The sequence below is a fragment of the Channa argus genome, chromosome 13 (genome assembly GCF_033026475.1).
Source record: "Channa argus isolate prfri chromosome 13, Channa argus male v1.0, whole genome shotgun sequence".
In the NCBI taxonomy this organism is placed as follows: Eukaryota; Metazoa; Chordata; class Actinopteri; order Anabantiformes; family Channidae; genus Channa; species Channa argus.
Genome location: NC_090209.1, coordinates 3,595,560 through 3,612,106, shown reverse-complemented (window position 1 = coordinate 3,612,106; position 16,547 = coordinate 3,595,560). Strand labels below are relative to the sequence as shown.

The window sequence follows — 16,547 nt, the reverse complement described above, 5'->3', positions numbered from 1 at the left end:
CTTTTTGGAAATGCTTTTTCTATTCATTCTAGTAATTATTTTTCTGACTTTCGTCTTCTGTACATTACACTGAACCTAAAGTTGCTCCCGCTGTGTCAAGTGGGCACCTTGTATAGCAGGTGGATGAGAAGCAACATTGTAAGGCGTTTTGGATAATAGCGCAACATAAGCGGATCATTTATCTTTATTTTTTTTAACTACTTCCGCCTCCTTTTGAGTAGCAGCACCTTCTAAATTCCAAAACGTTGAGCTTATAAAAGACATTAGTACTTAATGCCTGATTTTCATACTATTAAAAATCAATGACATCAATCACATAATTGCCTTTGAGGTTTTTGCCTTTGAAGTTAACCGGTAGCAATTTCAGCAAAAGCAGTTCAGCTTTTTCAGCTTCGCCTGGAAAAATCCTTTCAGCGCTGAAGCACAGACAGCGCACTTCTGTCACCTCAGCCTGAGCACGGATCACTTAGAAAAGACCCCCTTTGCTCGGTGTAGTCGCCCTGTTTGACTTAATTAATTAGCTGGACGGTAAAGCTCCCATCACATGGGCACAAAGCTGCAGCCAGTTAATCCTTCGACCTGCTGCAGTCTACATACACGTTAACGCGCGGCTCTGAGGAAGCGCACAGCCCCTCCGCTGCTTGAGCGCTCGGCCGCGCGCTGTCGCCTTCGGACGAACAAAGGCGTGTCTCTGAGGCATTTATATAGGAGGAAGTCGAGCTGCGGCAGACGTCCTCTCTCCACTTCTTCTCAGCTCTCCTCCAGCCGCAGGCGCTCCACCATGGCGGATAAAGTGGTGTTCGACAAGCCAAAGGTAGGTTAACCTGCGGGCAAGTGCAGCGTGAGTTTGGATGACTAGAATGGAAAATGGAGAGCTGGTGGATCATTAACGAGCACACTTTTCCTGGTTTAATGAGCGCTGTGACTGCGAGCGCCTGACAAATAAGAGGCGAAGAATGGCTCAATCATCATGGAAATGAAGTGTTATCCGAACTTTAACCAGTCACCGCTCACTTTGGCTCCGTTTCATAAACGGGCTGTTAAACCCGGCTCTTACTAAGACCCACTAAACCTGCACCACTGCGATGAATGAAACGAGCTGTTCACACTCAATAAGCCCGGACGAGCGTGGGCCTTTGAGCTGCTTTGGAAAAGACACTGAGACACAAATCAAAGAAAATAGGCGACAGCTCGTTCTGTTGGGATGTTTGCGCGTAAATGTGGGATGCGGAGAAGCACTTTTCATTTGCGGGTCTGGTGTTTTCCTGCTTCGGACGGTGCAGCACAGACACATCAATTCTCAAAGAAAAGTGAAATGGATCTTTGATCATCAGATAGTTTAACATGCAAAACAGGCGCTCGGGCGTGAAATGCTATACTCACTAGTATATAGATTCACTAGTGGCCTTTGGAGTGTTGGTGCTGACTGTGCTGATAAGAAGAAAGGAAAGAGCAGTTCAGTGAGGGAGACATGCAAAGACCTAAAACAGAACTGACGTGGGCTCTGTCGGTGTGTGTGTGTGTGTGTGTGTGGGAGAGAGAGAGAGAGCAAGAGATCATGACGGAAGGGGCCTTGGGGACTGGCAGCTCCTTGCAGAGATAATCTCATTAAATATTAATCACTTTTGCTTTATTGATACCTCTCATGCGGTCATTGTCTACTGCTGCTGCAACCTTCATCATTTCACCATATCTGCTTCATATATTAGTCTGATTGGTCTTGTAGCTACAGGGTTATTACAATTTTTCAGAGCTACAAAAATTCTTATTATGAATGAACCTGGTGGTAATTCACTTTGATAATTATACAACATATTTATAACATATATAGAAATAGTAAACGTTTTAATAAAGTCAATGTCACTATTTCGATTTTATTCAATCAGCTTTTGTCCTGCTGCCAATGTCACACTGGAGAGAAGTTAGAAATATTAAAGAGCTGGTATGATGCACAACAACCCAAAAGGAGCTTTGTGGTGTATAACGGTGATGGCAGGGGACCTGTGGTGCTGTCAAAGTACTGAACTATCGCTAAAATAAGTTATTTAAAAGTTTGTGTCTCCTGCCTGAAGAGTGAGTGTTTTTGACATTTCTCCCCCTGTGACTTAAGACTGGGGACACACAAGGATAAGGATTTAGAATGCGATGAGAAGTAAGACAGAAGGTTGGAAGTGCATATTAAACAATAATCACCAGATAAGATTTTACAACGAGGACAGTTTTAGCATCATTTCACTACGTTACTCAGCTGAAGGAACACAACATGCTGAATCTGTGCTAAAGTTAGAAGTCCCTAGTTACATTGTGCAATGGCAGCTTCTTCCTCTTCCTATTCAGATTAAAATGTAGATAAAATGTAGATTTACTTTTTGGCTCCCCCTGCTTGTTGCTGAGTGTAATTCACTTTTAGACAAACAGGCATTAATATAAAATTCAGTAAAAAAGTGTCAGAACCCGAAGAATGATGTCGACTGATATCCTTCTATGGTACTAATAAGCTGGTACACTGACGGAGGTATTAGACTCCCTGTGTGTTCAGACTGGATCTAAACTTCCTGTATTTTGTGGCTTTACGGGATTGTGCAACAACGTTTTACTATTTTTGAAAAACAGTCATACAGTGTACAACCCCCATTTGCAGAAAAGCTGAGATGTTGTGCAAATTGTAAATAAAAAGAGAATGGACTTGAAAATTTGTTTAACACTAAAAACATCTTAAATGGCAACAATTCAGTATCATGACTCTGCATCAACGTACAAATGTAAGTTAAAACTTAACTATGCAAAGAAACATCCAGTTATAATTGAGATCCAGAAACACTGCTGCCTTCTCTGAGCTTAAGCTCATAAAAGTGAAAATTAGATACTATATTAAAAAAATTGGATAATGATGTCCTGATATCAGCATCAGCTGGTATCAGTATCGGGTATCAGGTCTTGCCTTTGTGTACTTTAATCGTAAATCTAAAAATATTCTAATAATAATATCATTACACTTATGTTTCGCACGAATGTTTTTAAATGTTTAATATTTGCGACTGACCTCGGCAACAAGGGTTATATACACTAACTAGAACTTTACCTGAGGTTTGCTTTGTTTTACAAAGTTCTTTTAACTCCATAATCCTCTGTAGACTCTACAGTCTGTGTTGTCTGTGCCTGTCCATACAGGGTCTCACCCCGAATAGTTTTGTTCTTTTCTTTTTGTTCTTTTCAGGGAAAGTTGCTCCATTTTTTAAAACACCAGTCACTATTATCTGTTTTGGCAGAACACTCACAAATTTCCATTCTTGTGAGATTTTCATACCTGCTGTGGATACATGAGGAGAAGCAAAACAGTTCAGTATTTGTATTGGTTCTCATTATTGGCAAATACTCAAATGTGAGTATTTGTACTTTTACTCATTCTGGGGTGTATCAGGACATCCCTCATTCGCCAACTGTGTCCTTCATGCTAAAGTGGAGAGAGACCATCTAACTTAACAAGTTCACAGTTCAAACACCGAAAACGTGATGTTGGGCTGCATTAATGCACAGCAGGGCTAATTTCTGTGAAGGAGCCATTAATACTCAACGTGATATATCACAAACACAGTGTTGTTGGAGTGATGATGCAACACAGTGGTAAACATGCTTCGTCCAAACGTTTTTGAGATATAAATGAGCTATAAAAACAATGAAATGTCTACTTTTCAACATTTGATCTTGTCTTCTTTCTATTTACCATCACAAATAGAGTTAGAGTTTTAAACTACTTGCAATCATAGCATTTTCTTTTTATTCACATTTTACCCAGTGTCAAAACCTTTCTGGACATTTTGTATGATACTGCATCTTCAATCATCTGTCGCACATAAGACAAAGCTGGCCTGCTGAGACGCAGATTCAAACTGGTATAAACTCCAGTGACTTACAGTCGGTGTTGCCACTAGAGAAAGTGTTTTGTACACTGAAAGAACGGCCTCAGCATTTTACACTTCCAGATGGGATAAACAGCTGTTGTCTGTCAGTTAACTGCTCTAACGTTCCAGTAGCTCTGACACAGAAAACAGAAACAGTTTCAACAAGACACATTTCTTCTTGTAGTAAATATTTGGGTATAAACATCTGCTTTTAGGAATCTGCACTTTTTCAACCCCTTTGTCCCACACGGATGGACACTAACTAACTGCTATTATAGTCTAAGTCTATTCAATTGTCTGGTTAGAAAACCGACAGATACCCAGTTTACTGTAATTTATGACAGACACACATGTTTAGTCTTCACATTTGAGAAGGTAAAAGCAGAAAGTCCTCTATAATTTTACTTATATTTATACTCCACAAGTCAACATGCTCAACATAAAATTTTACTTTAATCACGAAGTTGGACTGAGCATCAGACCATTACTGAATGAAAAGGTGTTTCATTAACGGAAGGGGAGAATACTGCTTGAATGAACATGCGTTTGAGGGGGAAAAATCCACCAGAACTCTGTGTTTTCCGCTTTGTAGCCTTGATCTCTGTTAGCGTGAAACCTCTTCTCTATTTGCCTCACATGCCTGAACTCGCTGCGTAGCCTTGATTTGCCTCTTCTGTTGAGTTGTGCTGTTCAACCCCTGAACACATAGAGTTTATGGTAAATTGGGATAAATGGTCTGCACTTATATAGCTCTTTTCTAACTAACATACCCCTTTTGGTCAAATAAAATACAGTTTTGATACAAACATTAGGTTGTTAATTCAGAATATTGTTGAGTAAAGCTCTGGTCTATGTATTTAGCCAGTGGTTATTTGCTAATGGGGAGTTTTAAAGTGCGCTGTCACTGATCTGTCACTGAAAAGACCTGAGTTTGGTCCAAAATTACTTGTATTTAGAATCCCGTCAGTCACAATCAGAAGCCGACATTTGGAGATGTTACTCTGGACTCAGAAAATACAATTTTCAGCGTTTTTAATAGTAGAGAAAGTGAAACATGAGAAAAGAGGAAACGTGGAAGATATTCCTCTCATGAAAAATGAAGGACTCCACTCTCAGCTACTTTTATTTGTCCGGTTGGAAGCTTTCATTCCAGAGGGATTTTCATAACCATACTCATTTTCTTCGTCTTCTTCTTCACTCCCCACCCCAGCATTAGAATAGATTGTATCTGTGGGGGCATTTTTAGGTTGAATCTCCCCATGACTGTGAGTGTAGTATAGGCCTCAGCTGTTAAAGTATGACCAGGGATTTATTGCTGTCATCTGCCCAAATAAATCACATCTTTCACCGACGGATGCAGAGCCAGAACACTTACTCTCTGGCACTTCTGGTCTTTCAACTACTTGTCATGCATGGTACAATTATGATGGGCTGCAGCCAAAACATTGAACTGCAGCACCACAGTTCCTTCTTTGTCACCTTACCCTATTATTATTCTCTTCTAAAGAACACTGTGCAGTCAGACTCCCAATAAATGGCAGCGTCCATAAATGTGAAAATAAGTGGTTTTGTTTGACCAATTATTTATTATTACGCGTCTTTCTTGTCTACAGGTTGAACTGCATGTGCACCTCGATGGAGCCATACGGGTACAGACTATTCTCGATGTTGCCAAGTAAGTTACTTTAATTAATATTACTAGACTTTAGATTTCACGTGTGTACACAGACTCATATGCATATAAATAGAGAACCTAATGGAACCTAGAGAACCTAATGGAACACCATATTTCCACCATTTTATTGATATTCTTGTTTTTTTAGATATCAATATCTGATAAAAAACAAGGGCAAGTGTATGGACTGATATTAGCTTATCCGTTTGCCAATAAATAACAAAGCAATGCATTTATCAAATGGTGCAGAGCCATTTCCCATATTTGCCATATTGTTGCTATGAAATTGTAATGAAAGTTTCAGATACAGTATCTGAATTTTTAATATCAGATCTTAAAGAAATAACATTTTAAAATCTTTCTGAAGCTACAATAAGAGGCTTTAAACAACACTGAGAGCAACATTAGGATTAATCTGGAGTTATGCTTTAGTCCAACTGATACGTGTATTAAGTGCAATATTGATTCTCCTTCTGGCTCTTGTTTTGTTCTAAAACAAATCCTGGGGGGGAGATCTCTGGCTCTTTAGAAGCTAAATGCTCCACTGTGTGCACCAGCTACTGGCTAATAACTCTGCTTGATGTGCTCAGTGTACAGAGTAGTGCAATAATGAGTTAGTCACTATGAGCGACACTTTGGACCTCTGACCCATTTGTAATGTAAAAACTGAATCAGAGCAGCTTTAACTCTCTAATCTTAGTATTAGTCTGAAAGGTCATTATATAGGAGGCTCTCACATGTGTATGTACATTGGTTAAATACTGTAATTTCTGCAATAGGGCTCTTCTGGTTTTTGTTTTTTCATTTATATTTCAACCTTTAAGCAAATAGCTCAGGCTTCAAAATGTCACTCAAACAGTAAATGAGGTACAGCAAACAAACAAAAAGAAACAACAGCTGAGAGTTTTTAACCTGCAGCAGTAGTCTTTAACCGATTCTTTGTCCCTCTTCTGCCATCCAGGAGACGTGGCATCGAATTGCCAGCTGGAACCGTAGAGGACATGACAAACATAATTGCTCTCAAAGAACCTGTCACCCTCACAGAGTTCCTGAAAAAGTTCCCACTATACATCCATGTGGTTGCGTAAGTGCTGATATGTAAACTTTAATGATTTGCTAAATGATGAGCTTCATGGTTATCAAAGCTGTGTTTATGCTGAGCAGAGGGCACAGAGTCAGATTTGATTGATTGACAGTCAGGGACATATTAGTGAGAATAGAAATGTTTATGAGTTCAAGGTTTATGAGTAAAGGTTTGGTATGGCTGAGATTGTTTGTTCATTTGTTTGCTCTGGATGTTTACATTTTAGTAATAAAATCTGTTAAAAAATACAAAATTGATAACCTGTTAAGTTTGAGTCAATGCTTGAGATCGTCTGGGTCGGGTGATTAAAGAGCAAGCTTGTACCAATTTACTGTAGTGTATAGGTACGGGATCTGATGAGTGATTGGATAATGGATATAGTGTACCTGTACTTCCCTGCCAGATTAATCTTTTACCTTTCTCATAGCTCACCATGGTATATTGCACCTTACCATATAGCGGTGATAGAGGTCAAAGTCTATTCAAAGTTTGTTATCACACACATGCATTTACTACAATTATGATAAATCCAGATACTGTAAAAACCAGGGTGTAGTTTGTCATTTATGGTATTAGGATGGGAGGCATGCAATGTAACTCTGTACCACGATAGGGGAGGGGGGGGGTGATTTTAAATGCCAGCCATGCACAACAGGAACATATCATTATTGAGATCGAGTGTCACCTTGGCAACCAAACTAAGAGGAGAGAAAAGTTATTTAGGAACCCTTTCCGGTGTCACTGTGTCTTATATTTAGTCCTCCAATGACAGAGTTGGGCTGTTTAGAAAAGACCAAATACAGTCTTTCAAATACTGAATGGCTGTAAAAGCTTTAAACAATGGTGGTCTGTAATGGCTGCACAGCAACACATAGGTCTGCTGAATGGGCCCCTCTGTATCAGGGCTCTTAAAAAGCCTTGTGTGCAATACAGCTTCATCAACATAGGGAACCTGCTAGCTGAGTTTAGATAATGCTGAATTGTATGTACATTAGAGAACAATGTTATTCAGGCCTGTGAAATGAGCATTCACTTGTAGTGTAAATGCTGGAAGCAGTGTTTTTGTCAGTCACATGATTAGGGACAGAGAGTTTGAACCGGGAGTCTAAAGTAAAAACAGGTGGATAAGCAACACTCTGTAATAAAGATGTAATAAAGATGTTTCTGTGTAAAATGTAACAATACCTTTTGTTAGGGACTGGGGTCCTGGTGGCTCAAAGGTAGAGCATTGATGCAGAAGGCTGCAGGTTCAAAGGGCAACGTGCAACCTTGGTGCCTGTCCCCGAGCCTGGATAAAAATGGGAGGGTTGCGGCAGAAAGGGCATTGAGCAGAAAAACTCACGCTAAATTAACGTGCTGTGGCCACTTTTGAAGGGACATGTCATAGACTTTTTTTTGTTAGGGACTGTATAAACATTACTAGAGTGGGAAGGGGGACAAAATTTGAAAAAGTTTTTTGATATATTGCTTGAGAATATGAATGAGAATTAAAATTCTCCCCTTGTCTTGGCTGTATGAGTGAAACTAACCATACTTATCATTATTGTTTAATCTGCAGATAATTTTCTCAAAGGTTTTGGTTCATAAATTGGTTATAAAATAGTAATACTTAATACTTATATGACTGGTTTTGGAAGCCATCACAGTTCTGATTATGTATTAGCAGTGGCTAATGTTTTTATTTACCACTGATCATCAGAGACAAAGTTTTGTGTTTTCTTTGTTCTTTTTCAGTGGAGACAGAGAAGCCATAAAGAGGATGGCATATGAGTTTGTTGAAGACAAAGCAAAGGAAGGCGTCATATATGTTGAAGTCAGATACAGCCCACATTTACTGGCCAACACTGGAGTGGAAGAGATACAATGGAACCAGAAAGAGTAAGTTTGCATCAACAAAGCTTGGACATTTCGTGAAACCCGTGCTGTGCCTTTAAAGAGGGATAGTTTCAGTTTGGCTCGTCCCATATTAGTATTATTGCTGTATTTTCTTCACACAGAGGTGACGTGAGCCCAGATGATGTTGTGCGCCTGGTGAACGAGGGCCTCAGGGAGGGGGAGAGGGCCTTCAAGACCAAAGCCAGGTCCATTCTATGCTGCATGCGCCACATGCCAAGTAATGCTCCTGTCTGCCAAAACAACCTTGTGAGAATAAGGTTCCTTACTGTACTGTAACAAAGCTCAGCTCTGTTTTAGTCATTATTAACAGATACTGAGCAGGAGCACCACATGTAGTTCGCCATAGGGATGATGTTTTTTTGTAGGCCAACCTGGAGAGTAGCATCTCCTCAGTTCCCTCAACAATAAGCCAAGAATAAAATATGAAATTCTTTTCCCTGTCTTACGTTATTTCAAGCAAAAAGCCATTAAAAAAACCCAGAGACTTTAGTACAAGGGAACTGGAAATGCAGAAATGTAAATATAAATAAATGTAAATATAATATAAGAAATCTTATTTGGTCATAAATGTAGGTACAGGACAAACTTTGACCTAATGATAATACTCAATCGTAACTCATATGACCATTTAAGAACTCATTTAGATTTTTTTCCTCAGAATGTGATCACTATAATAACTTTCAAACTGACACATTGTTTTCACTGGATAGTTCTAACAATAGCCACAGTTGAATTAATCAATTGGTAGAGTGGCCGCCTACTGACCTATTCAGGGTCAGGGTTCGCATCCTGCTCTTCCTGAGCGCATTTCGGGCAAGACCCCCCCCCGCAGCCCATCCCTATCCTCAGCCGCGCAGTGTTGGTCCCAAGCCTGTTGGAAATTGGGGAGGGTTGTGGTCAGGAAGGGCATCCGGCGTGAAAACTGTGCCAAATCAAAATGTGGACAAACGATCCGCTGTGGCGATTCTGAACTCTTGGTATAAGATGAAAAGACAAAAACATATATATCCACAAGAGGAGTTTGTGTACAGGCTCAGCTATACCAGTAAACTCTTGTAAACATGAGCAGTTGCTCTGTCAGCAGTAGAAGTAAATGCTGCAAAATGCCTGGTACAGATATGCTCTGCTCCATTCATGCAGCTGTTTTCCTGTATAGCACAATAGCCAAAAGCCTTTCTGCCATTCTGTATTTTGCACTTCATCTCATCCAAAACATGCTGCTATATCCTCAGGCGATTTCTGTATGTAGCAGAAACTTTCTGAACGTGGCTGGTCCTTTGATTTTGTCATTTTAGAGGAAAATATGTAATTGTATGGACAATTTAAGGGAAACACGTCGCACATGTTTTAGTGTTGTACACAGTGTAAGAGTTTAATGCTTCTTACTGTATTTAATACTGTACATACGGTATTGCAATGTAAAATTCCAGATGTGATGCATTTTGGAAAAAACATGTCGGGCAAACTATGTAATAACATAAGTGTGTTTCAAAAATCCCAGGCTGGTCCATGGGTGTCGTGGAGCTGTGTGAGAGATATCGCGACGAAGGAGTTGTTGGAATCGATCTGGCAGGTGATGAGTCACTGAGCTGTGAAGCCTTTCCAGAACACAGGAAGGCCTATGAGGTTGGTGTGTGGACAGTTTTGGTGCCTGCTTAACTCAGTCATGCCAGTTTTTTAAACTGGTTTTGAGGCCAATTGGCACAGTAGACAAAGTACAGTATCTCAAATTACGTCTTAAAGAACACAACCAAGAGACCAACTATTTACCATTTACTCTGAGGATTGTCACCACACCCTAAGAGTAATGCACGCTCTACATAGAGCTGTTTGGTGCTTAAGATGGCAAACATTCACTTATGATTTACTTATGGATGGCTTTCAATGAGCTCAGTGTGCCACAAAAACTCAGCCTTAAAGAAGAATTAAAAATAATTTAAAAAATAAAGTTTACATTTATAAATTAATCATATTGTCCACTATCATCGTACAGACATTGGAAACAACATTGAATCTTATCTACTCCTGCTTTGTCATTTGTCAGCCTGTAGCCTGGAATGGCTTGTTCGCATGTGCCATAGATCTCCAATATTGTCCAAAAACCTAAAAAATATGAAGCGTGTTGGGAAATGTTTGTTAAAAATACAACGATCATGACTTTTTGAATGAGGAAACATGTCACCCAGTGGAACCGTATATCTGGCCGACGTGTTTTTAAAAGTTTTTGAACAATAATGGAGGCCTAGGGCAAAGATGAACAAGCTAAGAGTATTGATTTTAATGTCTGTACAGTAATTGTGTGTAATACTATTAATTTTTTAAAAAATTACTAGAATTATCCTTTAACATTTACATTTCTACAGTTATATGTATTTAAAAAGTTTTTTCAGACAATCACTTTGTTAATCATTTACAAACTGGCCATAAAATCAAAACAATCCAGAGATGTTGCATAATTAAGTATAGTATTTGTAGATATTACATTTACTCGACGCTACTGTCTAGATTTTGTCTATTGAAAAGCAAATCGGACTTTAACAATGCTGAAATACTAAAAGTATTCGTCTATAATATACAGTACTTGTTTCAAATAATTGTAAACATTTATTTGGAAAAAAACAAAACAACATTACCATTATTTATTTAGGGTGACAATATGTATGTGTATTTGCAGGTTAGTATACAGTATGTACTGTACACAGCAGTAAGTTTAAACAACTTGACCAGATATATACAGTTATTTCCTCAATATGTGCTGAATGTAATTTAGTAAATGTATTTAATTTTTGTATGCTTTTCTTTCATTTTCCTAATATTATGTTATTTCTGATGCTGATATGTGTCTTATAATATTTCTAAAATGAAGCAGGAATCTATACTGATGGAAGAAATGCAAACATACTTCAATTATTAACAAGAAGAAGAACCGACAGAGCAGAGTCCACACTAATAATATGGTTTATCTTCATCACTCTGTGACCTCAAGATACAAATGTGCAGATGAAGCAAGTCACTCTTAGTGTATGCAGGGTTAAGAATGCTAAAATAAAATCAGAAGGATGCCCGGTCTGTAATTCGTTTTCCTTCCATGGCGACACATTCAAAACATTCATTATTTAGATGAGTGAATATTCAGTGGAGAGGACACATCAGTGTGTACAAGAGACTGTCCGAATGATTGAAGGCGACTGAGCAAATGAAGCAGGATCACAGATCAGAAAGCCAGATGTTTGGCTGTGTTGTGTGCTTGCTCGTGTGTTGAGTGATTGATTCTGTTGACAGGAAGCTAAGCGCCTTGGGATCCACAGGACAGTTCATGCAGGAGAGGTGGGCCCGCCGCATATGGTGAGGGAGGTAAGACGCTTAACAGTAACATGAGACATTTCTGAACGTGGTGAAAGGGTTCAGCTGAAGGGTATAACTGAATCTGAGAACTCAGTAACGGCAATTACACAAAACAATGATGTCTCACACCATAATAGAACTGACTGAACCAGCTCTTGGGCAGAAATCCAAACATACCACAAGAACAGAGTTGTTTGGTTTAAGAGCATTGAGCCAACCACAAGTACAAATACATACACAAGTGGACTAATTTGTTGGTACCCTCCAGAAAAAAGCAGCCCAGTTTTCACTAGAATAACTAGAAACAGACATTCCAGTCATTCCTGGTGCTTTTAGCCATGTGTTTTGGGTCATTATCCTGTTGGATGGCCTGAATGTGATCGAGACTGAGTTTTTCTGGGCAACATGTGGACAAACATAACATATTTCAAAGTAGGTATTGTGTTCTTGTGAACATCGAGCTGATGTTATGCCACAAAGCTTCAGTTTTGTGTCTGTGAATATATCTGTGAATACGCCTTTTAGCAAACCGGCTTCTTTTTTTTTTTCCACTCAAAAGTGACTAAAGAGTGACTCTGTCACTTTTGACTTCACAGTCTGTGACTGCAATCATACACTGATGTCCCACGGTCTTCGGCTTGTATGTCTTTAGTAGCCTCTTTGTCTACCCTGAACATTATCCTTCGGTTCAGATGATTTTCATCTTGCAGCCACGTTGAGGGGACTTGGCTATAGTCCCATGGACCTTGAACTATCTAATAATATTTACAGCTGTAGTCTCTGGAACATTAAGCTGCTTGGAGAGATGGTATTGTAGCCTTTGACTTTAACATGCTTGTTTATAATTTTTGTTTGAATGTCCTTAGATAACACTTTCTGGTCCATGTTGAGTGAGGTGTACACAATGATACCAAGATTACAAGACTCAAGATATGTGGAATGTTAATTACAGGAAACAGGGTGAAATATCACTTTGTTCCAATATTTATTAAAAACTGTATTATTAGGGATGTCAACATATCTTTTTGAGTCATTTTAAAATACTTTGATAGAATAAGCAGTAATTTACCTTTTCTTTACCCTATGACAAACTAAGGACATGCAGGTGTAAACAAAACAACTTCTTTGAATTGAATCCATTTTCAGGAGTAATTAACTGTATTTATAAAACACATACTGTATGTGCACAGGTGTATGTGTATATGCTGTATACACAGTATGTTGTCTTTGCCAAAATGAAGTGACCACTCTCCAGCAAGCCATCAGTCAAAGTGACAGTTCCACTCTGCCACAACAGTCGCAAGTGTGCTTCTAGAAATAGTCTACAGATTCTGCTGACATGCACCACATGCCGGATTTTTGTTGTTTCTAACCTTTCACATCTACATTGTGACCTCTTTCTGATACTTCAGGCTGTGGAAGTGCTGAAAGCTGAACGCATTGGACATGGTTATAGAACCCTGGAAGACCCAGCCCTGTACAAAGAACTGCTGGCTAAGAAGATGCACTTTGAGGTAAGGTACTACTAAGTGTGATCATTTTCATCAGAGAGCTACATCACTGGCAGGGTTAGGTTTTGGTTGCATTTGAACTGCACAAATGTACCTATTACATAACCTATTAAGTGAACAGCGCCCTATTCATTATCATGCACTGATAATTGTGATCATTTGAGATAGAAAGTGGGATCGTTTTTTTAAGCAATTAGACCTGAAGAAACATTGTCCCTCTGCTTAGTGGCAACACAGAGCTACACTGCCCTCTAGTGGACTGTGGAAGGAGAACAGCTGCGCTAATTAGGTTTTTCAAATTACCTGTGCTGGTATCATTGCAGGTGTGTCCTATTTCCAGTAAGCTGACAGGTGCCTGCAACCCAGACTTCACCAAACACCCTGTCAAAACGTAAGCCATCTTTTTTTTTTACTTTATTTAAAAAACATGACTCTCACATGACATTGTCTGTGAAGAGTCTTAATCATCCAGGTCATGGTTTTCCCAGATGCGTTGTTCCATGGCAACTGGACTCTGACCTCTAATCCAAAACGCCCCACTTTCACATTTATCCTTGGAGTCACACGCATTAAAGTGTGAACAACTTTGGAACCAACTTGGTAAGGATGAAAAAAACTGCATTGTCTGATAGGTGTGGTTTTATGCCACCTCCTCTGTTGAGAGAGGTTCCTTCCAGTCAGACATAAATCACTATCTCGTTCAAAGTAACTTCCCTATCCAGTATGTGGACAATGGTGTCTTTAATCCGGTTTGTGCTCCAGAAGGTGGCGTGAGTCAAAGAGTAAATACTGATCTCTGTGTGTGGATTTCCTGTATACTTGAATGTTGAGTCTTCTGTCTTCTTTGGCGTGTACTGCACAATCCAAAAACGCCAGGCAATTCCCTTTGACCAGTGGTTGGTGAAATATCTTCATGCTTTACAAGCAAATCCATTTCCCTCTGAACACCACTCCTGGGATAACAGTCTAATATTTACCCTGTTTCATCAACTCAACCTGCAATAACATTATCAAATATCAACTGGAACAAAACAACTATGTAAAAATTTGGAGACAACCAACCTTCAGCTGAGAGCCATGAAATTTTAAATCCAACTAAGCAAAATTGTGCCAATTAGTTTCTATCAAAGACATATTTTAGTCTTTTGTTCATATATTTTCAATGGTAGACAGATACGTACTGCAGGCAGGCCAGACAAGCACATACACTCTGTGTCGAAGCCAAACTATAGAACAGCAGAATGAGTTGTGGCCTTGCTGAAACATCGACAAACTTTCCAGAGAAAGAGTTTGCCTCGGATCCTGATTTATGCCTCCACATTGATGGCACCTTTACACGTTTAAATTTTTATTTAATCTAAACGTTTGAATGCATTTCTTACAGCATCAGTCCAATTTTCCATACAGAGAGAGCTGTAGTGAATCTAGTGTCTTGTAGTCTACATAAAAGCACCTCATTAATGTATTACCTTCAAAAATTTGGAACCATGTCAAAAGCAGGTATGGACACAAGCTTGTTTTGTTTGCGTTTAAACCTTTTCTGCTTGTCCCTCATGCAGATTGATGAGGGACAAAGCCAACTACTCCCTGAACACAGACGACCCTCTGATCCTTAACTCGACACTTAATTGTGAATACAGCGTAGCACACGACGAGATGGGCTTTACCGAGGAGGAATTCAAACGGCTGGTGAGATCAAACGCATGAATAATTGTAGCAGTAGTTCACCGTAGACTACCGAGTTTGGTTTGAAATGATAGCATGGGGTGCGGATGCTTTGTGCATGATAATTCCATTCTCAGTTGCTAATTAAAGCAGGAACAAAGGCTTCAGAATCCCAGTGGACACTGAACAGCCTCAGCCCCATTTAATGACTATCCTTCTTAATGCTTTTTAAAGTATATACCTCTCACTCAGGCCTCATTAGGTTTGCATATGAACGAAGTCTTCAAAAGATCATTATTGGAATAGTGTGACATTTTTTAATAATAAATGAACGTTGTTGTCAAGAGCTATACGAGAAGATCAATACCATTCATATCTGTACAGTAGGTATGAAGTCAGTTAGAAAGAGGAGGAGGGGGTAACATGATGTGCCCACCAGCACCTATAAAGGGCTGTAATTGCCATATTATGTCCTGTTTGTTTAACCAATGTGTAAAAACTACACATTGTGCTTTTATGGGTTATGATGTGTTTGTAATGAAGCAGAAGGGTGTTTAAAGCAAACCTGACAATCGTAATTCATTTCTTAGTTGAATTTAAAGACTTCCCGTTAAAGATTCACTGCTTGCAAACACCTGGACACCTCTAGAAGACTGGAATTGCTTGCTAAGGCTAAGCTACAAGAGTGTTAGCTGCGGTGCAATATCTACCATAGACACCAATAACCACCTTATCGAACTACAAGATACAACTTAATGGAAGCATATTTGTCAAATTGCTGAATCCTTTACTAGTGAACCACTGTGCTATGTGGAAGTTCATTAAGTATGTACTTAATTAACTTCTTGTGTCTTGTAGAACATCTGCGCTGCACAATCTTGTTTCCTGCCTGATAAAGAGAAGGAAGAGCTGGTCAACAGTCTGCGTACGGCCTATGGGATGATCCAAAGTTCTGGCTTTTAAGCTTGAAGAGGGGCAACTGGCGGGACAGGGACAAATTGCTTTGAACCTTTTCTCCCCCTGACCTGACATTTTGGAATGCTTTTTTTTAACATTTGTAAACTGACATAAAACTTTTCTTTCAGCCTGTGAGGGAAGGATTTGGAGGGTTTTTTGCAAATTGTTTGCTGGGAGTGAGAAACCATGCTGGGAAAGCTACATTTAAGAACTACCGTACTACCTGTGAGAAACAAAATATGGTTTACTGCAAAAATCCATTAATGGCTAAAGGATGAAGTAAGGAGAGTTGGTATCAGGAAAAGTGCTTTTTGCTTTTACTGCAGGACGTCAGGTTTAAACAGCTCGATACCAAAGTGTGTAGTCTTGCATTTGAACACTAGGTGGCAGCCTACTGCCATCTAGCTAGAAACTACTGCTGATTTCGTGTGCTTTAGCACTTAATAATTACTCTTAAAAATCTTTTGAAGATTACATTTTCCTTTTCATTGAATAAAACATTTCAGCAACTT

At 39.3% G+C, this 16,547-nt stretch overlaps 1 protein-coding gene across 3 annotated transcripts; it reads left to right on the top strand.

Annotated features, from left to right (window-relative positions):
- Positions 1 to 660: 660 nt before the first annotated feature.
- Positions 661 to 16,546, top strand: ada (adenosine deaminase). 3 transcript variants are annotated; one of them, XM_067526980.1, is made up of 11 exons: positions 662 to 814; positions 5,516 to 5,577; positions 6,539 to 6,661; positions 8,396 to 8,539; positions 8,659 to 8,774; positions 10,059 to 10,183; positions 11,840 to 11,911; positions 13,315 to 13,416; positions 13,737 to 13,804; positions 14,973 to 15,102; positions 15,937 to 16,546. In XM_067526980.1, exons 1-11 carry the CDS (start codon positions 782 to 784, stop codon positions 16,039 to 16,041), a joined length of 1,080 nt encoding a protein of 359 aa, XP_067383081.1. In that variant the 5' UTR covers positions 662 to 781; the 3' UTR covers positions 16,042 to 16,546. The 3 variants fall into 3 exon arrangements, 2 of the variants coding, with proteins under 2 accessions (XP_067383081.1, XP_067383082.1); XR_010916349.1 differs by lacking the exon at positions 13,737 to 13,804 and having other exon boundaries at positions 661 to 814; XM_067526981.1 differs by lacking the exon at positions 11,840 to 11,911.
- Position 16,547: the final 1 nt, after the last annotated feature.

Bases quoted from the DNA above. Each gene is read 5' to 3' on its own strand.
- ada (XM_067526980.1), top strand. From the start codon at position 782: ATGGCGGATAAAGTGGTGTTCGACAAGCCAAAG. The intron at 5,578-6,538 runs GTAAGTTACTTT...TCTGCCATCCAG, and splicing joins ACTATTCTCGATGTTGCCAA to GAGACGTGGCATCGAATTGC. The intron at 10,184-11,839 runs GTTGGTGTGTGG...TTCTGTTGACAG, and splicing joins AACACAGGAAGGCCTATGAG to GAAGCTAAGCGCCTTGGGAT.